The sequence below is a fragment of the Argentina silus genome, assembly GCF_951799395.1.
Source record: "Argentina silus genome assembly, chromosome: 8".
Taxonomy (NCBI): domain Eukaryota; kingdom Metazoa; phylum Chordata; class Actinopteri; order Argentiniformes; family Argentinidae; genus Argentina; species Argentina silus.
In genome coordinates, this window is record NC_139662.1 from 10,194,922 (window position 1) to 10,208,711 (window position 13,790).

At 47.0% G+C, this 13,790-nt stretch overlaps 1 protein-coding gene across 1 annotated transcript in view; it reads left to right on the plus strand.

Annotated features, from left to right (window-relative positions):
• Positions 1–7,727, plus strand: part of xkr7b (XK, Kell blood group complex subunit-related family, member 7b) — a gene marked incomplete at its 3' end in the record, with an annotated part of 57,883 nt that extends 50,156 nt beyond the window's left edge. The window contains exons 3-4 of the mRNA XM_083675828.1: positions 6,322–6,602; positions 7,020–7,727. Of these exons, the coding sequence (XP_083531954.1) occupies positions 6,322–6,602; positions 7,020–7,727 (989 nt within the window). The remainder of the gene's footprint in view (positions 1–6,321; positions 6,603–7,019) is intronic.
• Between the last annotated feature and the right edge of the window lie 6,063 nt (positions 7,728–13,790).

Sequence of the window (13,790 nt, forward strand, 5' to 3'; positions counted from 1 at the left end):
CACCAAAACGTTTACATTGTTTTACATTGACTATTCTTTTGAAACACTTGTGTGTAATGTTTACTGTTCCATTTTTATTGGTTATTTCATTTTGGCTTATTTATCATTTCACTTGCTTTGGCAATGTAAACAGTTGTTTCCCATGCCAATAAAGCCCTTTGAATTGAATTTAATTGAATTGATAGAGAGAGAGAGAGAGAGAGAGAGAGAGAGAGGGGGAGAGATTGCTGAAGTCTAAAGGCATATTTTACTCATGACACTGACAATGATGCAAGATACTGTACTGTAGCACCAGAACTACTAAATAATGCCATGTCTACTTTGTAAGAGCAGAAGTGAGACAAAGAGGCCCTGTAGCAACTAATAATGTAGTAAATGCCGATAATGTAATAACATCAGGCGCGCGCGCGAGAGAGAAAAGCAGGGGGATCTGAGAAGAGCTATCAGCGCACTCCTCAATCGTATTGTAGATCATGATTAATTTATGTGTCTGTTACAGAGAGTATATTTGCTTGTGATGAATAAAACACAAACGTCTTTTGGGTGCTTTTTTTCTCGCATACAGTTCTGTATTCCGTCGAGCGACACAACTCTGTCACTCTGACAGGGAGGAGGGAGGGAGGGTGGGAGGGAGGGAGGGAGGGGGAGGAAGCAAAGGGGGAGACAGAGGGAGGCTGAGGAGGCTGCCCAACATGTCACCTGCTTGGTGTTCCTGTTAATGGGCCCACATTTAAGCCGGGCACACACAGTGTGATTCTGACAAATGCCAGGCGCTTCCACCCAATGAGAGGGTCTCATGGCGTGAGACTCGTTCTCCACGTCAAGCTGTCTTGATGCAATTTGTACACTCCACCAGCAGAGCCCCCCCCCCCCACCCACCCTCCCCTTTCATGTATGTTAATTGTACTAAGTAGTAAGACATTTCAGACGAGAATAGCAGACCATATCCAGGTGTGGACAGCAGAGGGCCTCTATTCTTGCATAGTTTCCGTCGGAGACACTTCCGCCCTGAATGCTGTGCATCGTAGCCTGGGGACAAGGTTCATTCTTCAGGTAAAAGAATTCATACAAAAGAATTCATACAAAAGAATTCATACAAAAGAATTCATACAAAAGATATGTATTTTTTTTCGCCTATAAAGGCAGCTTTGGTCCTGCAGGGCTCCACAAGTCTTTCATCCATTTCCTGGTTCCAAAGCGAGAATTGTAATGTTCTGATGGAGCTGTTCTTTGAAGTATTCTAGAAGTATGGGTCCCAAACGTGACCCTACGCATTGCCATTGTTCACAACATCCTGGATTCTCTTTGGTTGAGGCTCCTATATATCGCCTTGGACCACCTCTCAAACTGCGAAAAGTAGGCCAGGAGCCTCACCAAGAAATCCGGACATGTCGGAATTCAAATCGGACTTTCTCTTCGTGTCGTTGACCCACTCGCACCGCGCGAGTCAAGGCGTCAAGTTCACCTCAGATGACCTGCGTTTTACACCCCTGTATGTAAATTCGGTCTTCAGAAATTGGCTTGTGGCAAATTGGTGGCTGAAATTGTGTAGTGTCTCCCCGGCTATACAGTATATCTCCCTGGCATCTATGACTGTCACTGAGCCAGGGCTGAATTGAGCTGTCACACCAGCCACTTGCTTTCATTGAGCATCAGATGAGGCATACCTAACATGACATACTGAAGGCTTAATCCAAATGGAAAAAAAAGAACATTCTGACTTGATATTTTACTCAAATGTGCCCCATTTTCCTGACGCCTACACACACACCTACACACATACACACACACACACACACACACACACACGCACACACACACACACACACACACACACCCTGAGGAAGTGTTATTTAAATCCAGGGCATCCAGGGGGGGTCAGTGTGTGACGAGTGGGAAACACTGGCCTGATTTCTCTTTCTGCCCCATAGCCTGCAACCATCTCCCTCCAGACAGACAGACAGACAGGCACACAGATAGACAGGCAGGCAGGCAGGCAGACAGGCAGGCACACAGATAGATAGGCAGGCAGGCAGGCAGGCAGATACAGACAGACACACAGACACACAGACAGACCTGATTATTCTACCTGAATATTAACATCCCTTATCCCACAGCCTGGCGGCTGATCTTGCTGATATTAATGTTGGCAGCATCTTGAGACACACACACACACACACACACACACACACATACACAAAAACACACATACACACACACACACACACACACACACACACACACACTCTCACTCAGGAGTTTCAGGGCTGAAGGAGGCTTGATTTGCATCTGGCGTCACAGATTACCCTCAAACTCCTGGTCACACTGACCTCTATGTAGAAGGGCTATTTCTCTATTTCTCTCTCTCTCTCTTTCTCTCTTTCTCTCTCTCTCTCTCTCTCTCTCACTCTGTCTTTCAGGAGAGGTAGAAAGAGAAAGAGGGGAAGGTGGAAGAGGAGGATGAGGGGAAGAGAGGGAGTGAAAAGGAGAGGAGGAGGAGGAGGAGGAGGTGGAGGCTGTAGCTGGCCTTGACAAACACCTCTGTCCCACATCCGCACTGTGCTGGTCACACTGACCTCTGTGTGTAGGAGGGCCATTTCTCTTCTCTCTCACTCTGTCTTTCTGGAGAGAGACTGTCAAACACCTCACATGAGCAGTGTGCTGTCGAGCAGCTGACTCTGACCTCTGTCAGTGAGTCCCACACCCGAGCCGACCAGGGTCACAGGCCCAGGGAGCTCTCTGTCACAGGCAGAGTCACACACACACACACACACACACACACACACACACACACACACACACACACACACTCTCTCTCTCTCTCTCTCCCCACGTCCGCACGCCGTCCACACCCATGTAGAAAAGTGCTGAGTAGGGATGTACAGCTACCCTCTGATTCAGACAGACATCCTCCCCCGCAGCCACAAGATGGGTGTGTCAAACTGCGGGCCTGCGGTTGGTCGGCAGTAGGGTGTAGCACTGTAGATCTGACATCCGCATTGGAGGCATGTTGTCGTTGCAGTCAATCATCCTCCGTCCGAACTCCTGCCTTCGGAACGATCCGGCATTCCGGGTTTTGGCAACGAAAGTCCGCCGTTGAGTTCAGTTAGCAATTAGCACTCCCCATCAGTGTGTCTCTCTCTCTGCGGTGCAGGTAAGAGAGAGCTAACAGGATGTGCAGCGCAGTGACTCTTTAATTCATCTCTTGTTTTCTCCTCCCCCCCCCCACCGCCCACCCCCCCCCCCCCCCCACCCCTAATTGTCCCTCTAATCTCTGTCTCTGTACCCAGACGCGTCGTCGCGCTGTGATGTTTTCATTTAATTAAGATAGCCCTCGCCGTTCTCGCCTTCCAACTAAGCGTGGCTGCAGCTCGGCATGCACGTGGGGGGTGTGGGGTGGGGGTGGGGGGCGGGGGGTGGGGGTGGGGGGGAGTGGGGGGGGGGCTACGAGAGCTAACGCCGATCGAGGACGCAAGTGAAAGTGTTGACTAATGCCTTCAGTCTGGCTGGGCTAATTAAGACGTCTCTTCATCTGGATATCCTCCAGATGGAAAGGACGACATACACGAGAGAGAGAGAGAGAGAGAGAGAGAAGCAGAGAGAAACAGAGAGAAACAGAGATTCATGAAGTCCTCCGAGATCTCCCCAAAAACAGCTATAAGCACTCTGACCCAAAAAAAAAGAAAAAGGGAATCGCTTTTTTGGGGGGGTGGGGGGGGGTTTAAAAATAAACGTGTCAGAGTGGTGTTGCTTGTTGTCACTCTGGACATCGGCAGTTTGGCGGGAGCAAAGTTAAGTATTTAGCGTTGGTTCAGAGCTTGAGGTTGTCGTTCAATGATGTAGTATGCCTGGGAGTGAAATGGTGATGTTGATCTACCATGCCCAGAAGCACTGGATATGAACAGATACAATACATTGCATTTTGTATGAAACCCCAGTTTTTTTTTTTTCACTCACTGGGGCAATTTCCCAGACACAGATTAAGCCAAGCCTGACTTTGTAGATGTACTCTCCACTGGTGTTGCTTTTAAGTCACAGAGAAGGCTTGATCTGTGTCCTGTAAACCAGCCCATTGTGTTTAAGTTAACCCGCCTCCCAAAACCTCAAAGAGTTGGGAGGTTTCTTGGTTTAGTCTGCCCTCTGTGTGTAGTCTAGAACTTTCTCTTCACCGTGCTTTAATCTGAGCCTCTGGGGCGAGGCCTGCTGAGCACACACACACAGACAGACAGGCAGGCAGGCAGGCAGGCAGGCAGGCAGGCAGGCAGGCAGGCAGGCAGACAGACAGACAGACAGACAGACAGAGCTCTAGAGATATTAAAGAGCTGTTCTACCTGAATATTAACATCCCTTATCTCAGAGCCTGGCGGCTGATCTGGCTGATATTAACGTCAGCAGCACCTTGAGAGAGATGCTTAGAGAAAGAGGACGGCTCAGAGCTGGCAGACACACACACACACACACACACACACACACACACACACTTACATAAATAGATACACAGACACAGAATGCATATTGGAAATGAGTGTACAAGCATGCATACATTTGTTATCTCTTGCCAAGACAATGATCTTGCTCTCTAAGTGTTAAACCGCAGAACATTCTGTGTTCTTACATATTCCCACTGTTGAATAGTTTCATAAGATGTTGCCCTCTTTATTCAAAACACTTCAATGAATGACATAATTAAAAACTTGCTTGTTAATCTCTCTCTCTCTCTCTTTCTTTCTCTTTCTCTTTCTCTTTCTCTTTCTCTCTCTCTCTCTCTCTCTCTCTCTCTCTCTCTCTCTCTCTCTCTCTCTCTGTGATGGCTAGGCAACTTAAGATCTATCATCTTCCTTTCGAAAATTCCATTCCATTGAAGTCAAAGACATATTCATAAGCTCATAGCAGGATGGCCAAAAGCGGCGAGAGATATCATTTAGCACATGAAAAATTCATTTCCGAAACGTTAATAATTCAATCGCATGTCCAATTAGTAATTAATCACATCAAAAGTAATGAAAATTTGAATAGCAAAGCCCTAAAATTATAACAGTCATTTTTTAATGTAATTTTGTGTGTGTGTATGTGTGTGTATGTGTATGCGTGTGCATGTGTATACGTGTGTGTATGCGTGTGCGTGTGTGTATGCATGTGTGTATGGGTGTGCATGTGTATGTCATTCAATATAATCAAGATGCTACAGACAGTCTGTCTTGGATTAAACCGAGAGAGAGAGAGAGAGAGAGAGAGAGAGAGAGAGGAGAGGGGACTTTATTTAGGCTGCATAGAGCTGATCTACTTTGATGAGATTATGTAACGTGTTTTCCTGGAGTCTAGGATAGGGACACTGAAACAGAGGAGCAGAAAGCAGTGCCATTGAGGGGAGTGGGGGGGGGGTGGATGGTGTGACTCTCTGTCTGTGGTATTATTGATGTTTGGATGTAAGTTTAGTCAAAGCACTTCAAAAGAAGCCGGGAAACAGCACCGCCATAATTGGCGACCCCTCTTGGGCGCTTGCTTACAATAGAGAGATCAAACACTGTTTTTTAGACTATGGGAGGGCAGGACCCAAAACTCAATTCACACCAAAATGATATCGCTTAGCAACTTCTCTTTTCCACTAAAGTGTTTACGATAGAAACGTTTTGCACGGTCCTTTGAATGTAAAAAAGTGGTTGTCATGGCTTAAAAAAAAGTACACTACAATTACACTACACTACACTATGTTGGCCTCTGTCCTAGCCTCCCACACATACGTTGCTCAGGGAAACAACGCAAGAAAGACACTATTGGGGGGCACTTAGTAGCGTAGCACTAATGCACTTACCACGTAATCGCAAGATTCCTGGTTCGCTTGCGACCCTCGACCTATCTTGCATGTCATCCCTCCTCTCTCTCCCATCCTTCCTGTCAACCTCCACTGTCTCTATCCCAATAAAGCAGAAATGCCCTAAAAACATATTTTTTTTAAAAAAGAAAGAAAAAAAGAAAAAGAAAGACTCTATTGGTTCTTGAAACGACATCAGCCGGTGATGCTAATCTACTACTTGGGTGATAATTGGTCAGAAATGTAATCCCCACGTGGGACTGGCGCCGCCTTCTCCGTCCCTCGCCAAAACCCCATGATAAATCAATCAAGGGAGTTGTGCATCTCCTCGAAAACAACTCTGGCTTAGTATGCTTTTACAGCAGGAGCAGACTCACAATGCCCTGTCATCATATTGTTTATGTACACACACACACACACGCACACACACACACACACACACACATTCACACTCTTCCTCACACTACATGTCTATTTTTTTCTTCTCCCTCCCTCCCCCCCGTCCGCAGGCCTCTCAGCCTCTGCCTCCCTGGTCTCCCTGGCCTGGATGATCGCCTCCTACCAGAAGGTTCTGAGGGACTCTAGAGACGACAAGCTGCCCATGTCCTACAAGGCCGTGATCGTCCAGATGTTGTGGCACCTGTTCACCATCGGTGCTCGGACCATCGCCTTCGCGCTCTTCGCCTCCGTGTTCCAGCTCTACTTCGGCATCTTCATCGTCACCCACTGGTGTGTCATGACCTTCTGGATCATCCAGGGAGAGACCGACTTCTGCATGTCCAAGTGGGAGGTGAGGAACACAGATGCAGAAGTGATTCAATGTATTTGAATGGAGTAGATTCCTCACCATGGACTTGAATAGGGTGTGGTCAGGTAGACCATTTGGTGCGGTGGAAATGTGTTTGCGTGTACTTAGTAGCTTACTTGTGATTATTGATGGATGGATGGATGGATGTGTGTATGGATGGATGGACGGAAGGGTGGATGGATGGATGGATGGATGAAAAAATCAATGAAGGAACAAAGGAATGAATGAATGAATTCGTCTGAATGAATGAATCTGCTCTCAATATGTTTTATGTTCAATTATTTAATGATTTGAAGATGATGGATGGTGTACTCTACATCATTGAGTTGTTCCCTATCCCTTAAAAGAAATGATGCTCACCTTCTGTTTGTTGTTGTTGTTGTTGTTGTTGTTGTTTAGGAGATCATCTATAACATGGTGGTGGGGATCATCTACATCTTCTGCTGGTTCAATGTGAAAGAGGGTCGCGCCCGCTTCCGCATGTCCATCTACTTCACCATCACGCTGTTGGAGAACGCCGCGCTCACCGCCGCCTGGTACATCTACCGCGGGCCCCACACCTCCGACTTCTACGCCCTGATCGTGGTGTGTGTAGTGGTGTGCAGCTACGCCCTGGGGACCTTCTTCATGTTCGTCTACTACTGCCTGCTCCACCCGGACGGGCCCATCTTTGGGACCCAGTGGAGGTGCGTGGAGGAGGGGGTGGGGGTGGTGGAGTCCTGCGTGACCCCGGCCCCGGCCCCCCCTCCGGATGTAGTCACCAGCCCCCCCAGGACCCTGAGCAGGACTACGGGGGCGGAGAGGGACCGGGAGCGGGGGGGGGAGCAGGTGCCGGGGGACAGGGACAGGGACAGCTGCCTGCCTGTGTTCCAGGTGAGGCCCAGCGCCCCTCCGGTCCAGGCCCCCCGCACACCCCGGTCAGAGGGGCCGGTGATCCGTATAGACCTGCCCAGGAAGATGTACCCCGCCTGGGACGCCCACTTCATCGACAGGCGGTTGAGGAAGACCATCCTGGTGCTGGAGAACACCTCCCCCGTCACACCCAGGATCCAGTACAGGAGCTTCACCAGCCCCAAGGAGGTCATGGAGTACGAAACCACAGTGTAACTCTCTACCCCGACCAGCAGGGGGCTCCACCCTCCAGTTTGGGAGGCCAGGACAGGACAGGTGTGCTGGGCTAGGCTGGAGGTGTGTGTACAGGTGTGGCCAGGGGAGCATGTCCATGAGTGTGTCAGTGGACCTATATGTGGGACCAGTGCATGTGTGCGTCGGTTGTGTGCACGGCTGTTGCCGGGGCAACACTTGTGTGTACTGCTAGGAGCCAATGGGCTGGAACAGAGGGACAGCTTGTCCGAAGGTCAGAGGTCATCTGACTGGGGTATGACCTTTACAGGAACTGTAAGGAGACACTGGAGCTAAAGGTCACCTTCTGGGTCATACTCTCTTAGTACTAGGAAAACGTTTGACAGGAGACATGATCATCATCAATGAAAGGGATTGTGATGGTGCTAATGAAGATGGCGATGAAGATGACGACGACGATGATGATGATGATCATGATGACGATTGCAATGGTGCTTATTATGTTATTAATGATGTATAAATACTGGAGGTATGAATTCTCCATTCAGTTCCAATGAGGAAGGACTCTGAAGCCTGATTTTGGTAGAAATGTGTGTCAAAGTAACATGAAAAACAGTGACAGTGGTGTGTTGATTTGCTTCTGTGAACGGTGAGGTTTAGCAAATTCAATCACCTTATACCTTAAAGGGGTATTTTACTCCAAATCCATTGTTCTTGTTGTTTGCATTAGTCCACTCTAGACACATTTTTCAAAAACCACAGCTCTAAATGTCCCAAGTTTTGAAGATATCTTGCTTATACCTCCTTTCTAACAAAACTTGCTCGGACTACCAATCTTATTAAATGACTAGAGTACCCACAATTCCTTAGTCATAACCGCGTCCAGATGCAGTACCAGCTAGCTAGAAGTTGTTAGAGAGGGTTAGGGTTACGGTTAGGAAGAAGTCTCCTCCTGACCAAGATCATTTGAATTCCCCACCATCTGTTCACTCAACAGCGCAGTAGAGGCGAAGTCATCAAGGCTGAGTGTGTTGCTCTCCGAGACCCGCAGGCACACCAGAGTGGGGTCAAAAGTGCACCGAGTGATTTGATGCGTCATTACCCTACTCCAGGAAGTAAACCTAAGCTTTCCATTCAGCGATCTATAAGGCTTCAAATCGCTAAATAATTGGAATTTTTACGGCGTTATGCATGGTGGAACGGTGGGACATACACATAAAAATGTATTTGGAGTAAAGTACTATTTTAAGTATGAATCTATTTATTGTTTATTTTTTATATATGATTTTTCTATTGTTTACTCGCTCAGTGGCCATGTCTTTGATATGATTCTTATGGAGGTGTAATCATATACCATTTTCTTTTACATGATATGTATATATTAGAGTCAATCTAGAGTCTGAGTGTTTTTGGTTCGTCTGTACGTTCCGTCGGTCTTTTGGATAATGCTGCTTCTCTTATCAGTCAAGATAACGGGCAGGAAAAAAAGGTATATTCAAAGAAACAAAAAAAAACAAAAAAACTAAAGCTGTGATGAAAAATGTAGTTGGGAAAATACTGTAGTAAAACTGGCTGAGCAAACAGCCTTAAAAACAGTTAAGATTTCACGAGTGTTTTGTTCTTGCCACTATGTCAGTCAATGATGTTGTTTATCACTCCTGCTTGCTTTTATGTGGACAATATTGAAGATGCTGAATGTTCATTTTACACAGTTGAAAAGATACGAGATATCCCTATTCCGACCAGCACAATGTGACTGGGAGAGAGAGACACACACACACACACACACACACACACACACTTTTCAGCCAGCGCAAAACTGACGCAGGTCCAAACACTAGCGTATTGGCGAATTTGTTTTGGCTGTAACTGGGGGAAATCCCAGTAGTGGTAATAGAGGCGTGTTCATGACAACGAGCAGGTCAGGTGCCATCAGGTGCACTGAAAGATTCTGGCTTGAAAATAGCGTCAATATTTCAGACACACCCCCTAGTGCCACTGCCACACTAAGAATGTATTTTACACCATTAACATATAGCTCTTAGACACTTACACACACACACACACACACACACACACACACACACACTGTAATATCACTTTAGTCATTGGCGCTGGATAATTATTCAAAAGGTTCATAACAGATCTCAAATGAAGAATGTGATAATTGCACTTATAGCACATTGAGGCAGAGCCTTGAGAGCATAAGAGTGTTTCTCTAAATATTCTCTTTTGCTGAAAAAAAAAGGCCTTGGTGTTGCTGCTTGGATCTCATCCACAGAACCTCACTAAACTATCTGATTCTGAGTCAACATCAGAAGTCTTTAATTCACGAAAAAACTCTCTCTCTCTCTCTCTCTCTCTCTCTCTCTCTCTCTCTCTCTTCTTCTTCCTCTTGTTTTTCTCTTAATGTTTGAGGGGTTGTGTTGGAGTTAGGAGCTGGAACTGCTCCTGGTTGTGTTTGTCTCTCGAAAGGAAAAAAAAGACCAAACAGCATTTCTTTCCCTTTCATTTCCAGCCAACTTTTTTTTATGTCATTCTCTCAAACGACAGGAATCAACTCAATAACAAACAGGCCTTGTTGGGACTGGGAGAGAGCTGTGGGCCGCCCCGCCCGCACCCCTACACACACACACACACACACACACACACACACACACACACACACACACACACAGACTCTAGACTCTGTGAGTCTATGTGGTTTCATGAAGAGGTCCTGTGAGGACTCTGGGCTTTGAGACTTTGATATTTCAGACTCTTTGGAATGGAAAGAGGGAGTTGAGGCAACACCCAATGACTTCAAGGGTAATTGCCTCTGACACTTTTTCCTGGAGTTTGGAGGAACAGAGCAGTTTGGTGCTGTGCTGTATCCACTGTGTTGTCCAGGGTCACTATGGAGCCTCTGTGGCCTTGAGGGGGGGGGGGGGGGGGGGAGAGAGAGAAAGAGAGTAGGAGTGGTAGAGGAGTGAGAGAACAGGAAGGAGCGAGAGAATAGCAAGCACACAAAAACACTTGCACCTTTGAGATTGGCTCAAGGTCAAACACCCTATAATAACAAATCACACCATTCACAGAACAAACATTCACCACAGAACCTCTTGTGGCGGAAGGCATTCAAGTCAATACAAGCACAGGAACCGTTTACTATCTACAGTTCCACTTTTCACTTTCATTTATATCACTCTCTCCATGTTGTACTCGACATACTATTTATTGAAACAATAAGGCACAAGAGGCCGCGTTTTATCGTGAAGAAAGTCACAGCTGAGGGGCGTCGTTTGGCCCGACGCAAAGCAGAGTAAAAGAAAAGCTGAGTAAAGCTGTGACTTTATTCACGATAAAGCACGGCCTCAAGCGCCTTATTGCTTTTATACAAGGGTTACAAAACAAAATGGAGAATATTGACAAAAAAAACAATGCCTTAAGCATTTATTGGGTGATAGATTATGGCGGTTTCTGCCCTGCTCTCGGAAATATAGTTCTCAAAACAGCCACTGTTGTCAAGGTAACATGCTAAATAAATCTTCGTAATTCCAGTTTTTGCCCAGGGATATGATTGTAACGTATGGTAAACATAGCTGTTACTTTATTGGGACAATAAAGCACGGCTTCAAAAGCCTCTCGGCCAATCACAATGCTTGTTCTGATCAATCAATCTGTATAATTATTTCTAACAAATCATGTCCGTGTGATGATGAGTTCTGCAGTCTAGTGTACACTCACCGAACACTTTATTTGTGCATCCCTTCATGGCCATAATTTACCCATCTTCTAATGGCTACTTCCAGCATGATAACGCTCCATGTCACAAAGCAAAAGTCGTCTCAAACTGGTTTCATGAACATGACAATGAGTTCAGTGTTCTTCAGTGGCCTTCCCAGTCACCGGATCTGAATCCAATAGAGCACCTTTGGGATGTGGTAGAACTGGAGATTCACAGCTTGAAAGTGCACCTGAAAAATCTGCAGGAATTGCGTGATGCAATCATGTCATCGTGAACCAGAATCTCAAAGGAAAGATTCCAACATCTTGTGGAATCAGTGCCACAAAGAATTGAGGCTGTTTTGAGAGCAAAGGGAGGCCTTACCCAGTATTAGTATAGTGTTCCTAATAAAGAGCAAAGGGAGGCCCTACCCACTATTAGTATAGTGTTCCTAATAACGTGCTCGGTGAGTGTATATTCAAGATTCAAGATTCTTTATTTGTCACGTGCATACAAGTATACAGTGAAATGCAAAAGTGACAGTGCCACAGAGTAGTGCAACAATACAATAAGTTTTAAAAAAGAATAAAATAAAATAAAATAGAAGTACTAAAAAATATACAGTATGAACAGTATATACAGTATGAACAGTATATATCCTGTACGTTCCAGGTAGACACTGGCATAGCTAGAGAGAAGACCAGGGTGGAAATTAATTGCTCCCTAGTTCCCTCAATACTTCATCAACGAGAGAGGGAGCAGAAGAAAGAAAGAGGGGGGGGGGGGGAGAGAGACAGAGAGAGAGAGAGAGCGAGAGATAAGGAGAAAGGAAAAGCCATTCGAAGACAAATGTCCCATCTTTTTTTTCTTTTTTTTTGCTGCGGTTGCCTTGGTAACTGCAGGATGGTTAAGTCGGCCCCTTGGTTTGCGTTGGAGTGGTTACTGCGTTTCGGGGAGCCTTACACCTCTCCGGGGGTTTGACCTGCCATTAGTTCCACTTGTGTGGCGCCCCACGCTACAGCCAGGGGTTAACAACACTCCACTCTCCTCATCGCCGCCGGCATCCAGGGAGTCTCCACAGCCAGAGAGAGAGAAAGAGAGAGAGAAAGAGAGAGAAAGAGAGAAAGAGAGAGAGAGAGAAAGAGAGAGAGAGAGAGAAGACACAATGTACACATGCATATTACTATATCACACAGACACACACACACACATACACACCTCTCTCCCCCTCTCTCTCTCCCTCCCTCCCTCCCTCCCTCTCTCTCCCCCTCCCTCCCTCTATCTCTCCCTCCCTCTCTCTCCCCCTCCCTCCCTCTCTCCCTCTCCCTCTCCCTCTCCCTCTCCCTCTCTCTCCCTCCTTGTGCTGCTCGTTACTCAAGCCTCTTATTGAATCTCCGGGTCTTATTGAATCCGGCTGGTGCAATGGACTCACTGGCCAGTCCAACAGGCTCACGTTGCATCGCCAGTCTTATTGACCACCACATCAAGACGCACACATTTAATCACCACGCGCTCGCGTTGAACACCACATCAACAAAGTCATGACTGTGATCGGATCAGACGCTGTTATACTTTTATGGGATTGAACGGATGATATGCACGCCAGGGGGGAAGAAGCAAATTCCTCAGGGGGGCAAAGAGTTTTCTCGAGTCGAATGTTGTGACAGGTGTACAGTGTGACAGCAACAAGACATATCTTCACTATGTGAGTGATAATCTGCTTTTTCTTTGGGGGGGGGGGGGGGGGTATAGTACAGTATAGCAGTATACAGTATAGCAGTTTTTGGCTCTTGTGACTTGCTTGATATTTGGGGTTCCAGAGTGGGGTAGAAGTCCCTGTGATGGGGACTCACAGACAGATCGGAACAGTGCAGTAGAGGCAGGCGGAAGTGGACATCGGAGGAGGAGGACGGGGCTCGCTGTAACGCACGGAACGGAATGAGGAACGGTATCAAACACGCGTTCCTTATTCCGTTCCGTGCATTACAACGAGCCCGTCCCCCTCCTCCTTCCACGTCCACCTCCGCCAGCCTCCACTGCAGAGGTCTGTGAGGTGTTGTAGACAGGAGCAAACCGGGCTGGTTTTGTTCATGCTGCTGCTGCCTGCCTCTGCCTGCATGTCCTTTCGCTGCTCTACACTACAGTACTTACGGCCGCTGGAATGCCACTCCCCTTCCCCACTGCTGTCCCTATCACACACTGCCCCCGTGTGGCCAGAGCTGGGACCTGCAGGTAGAAGTCGGAAGCCGTGGGCGCATCGAGTCAAGCCCTCTGTAGGAGAACATAATAGGATCATGTGAAGAATGAAGGTATTACACATCCAGCCGTACAATATGATGTGATGTCTGGTGATAGGTGTGTCACTTGTTGAAGAAGCAAAG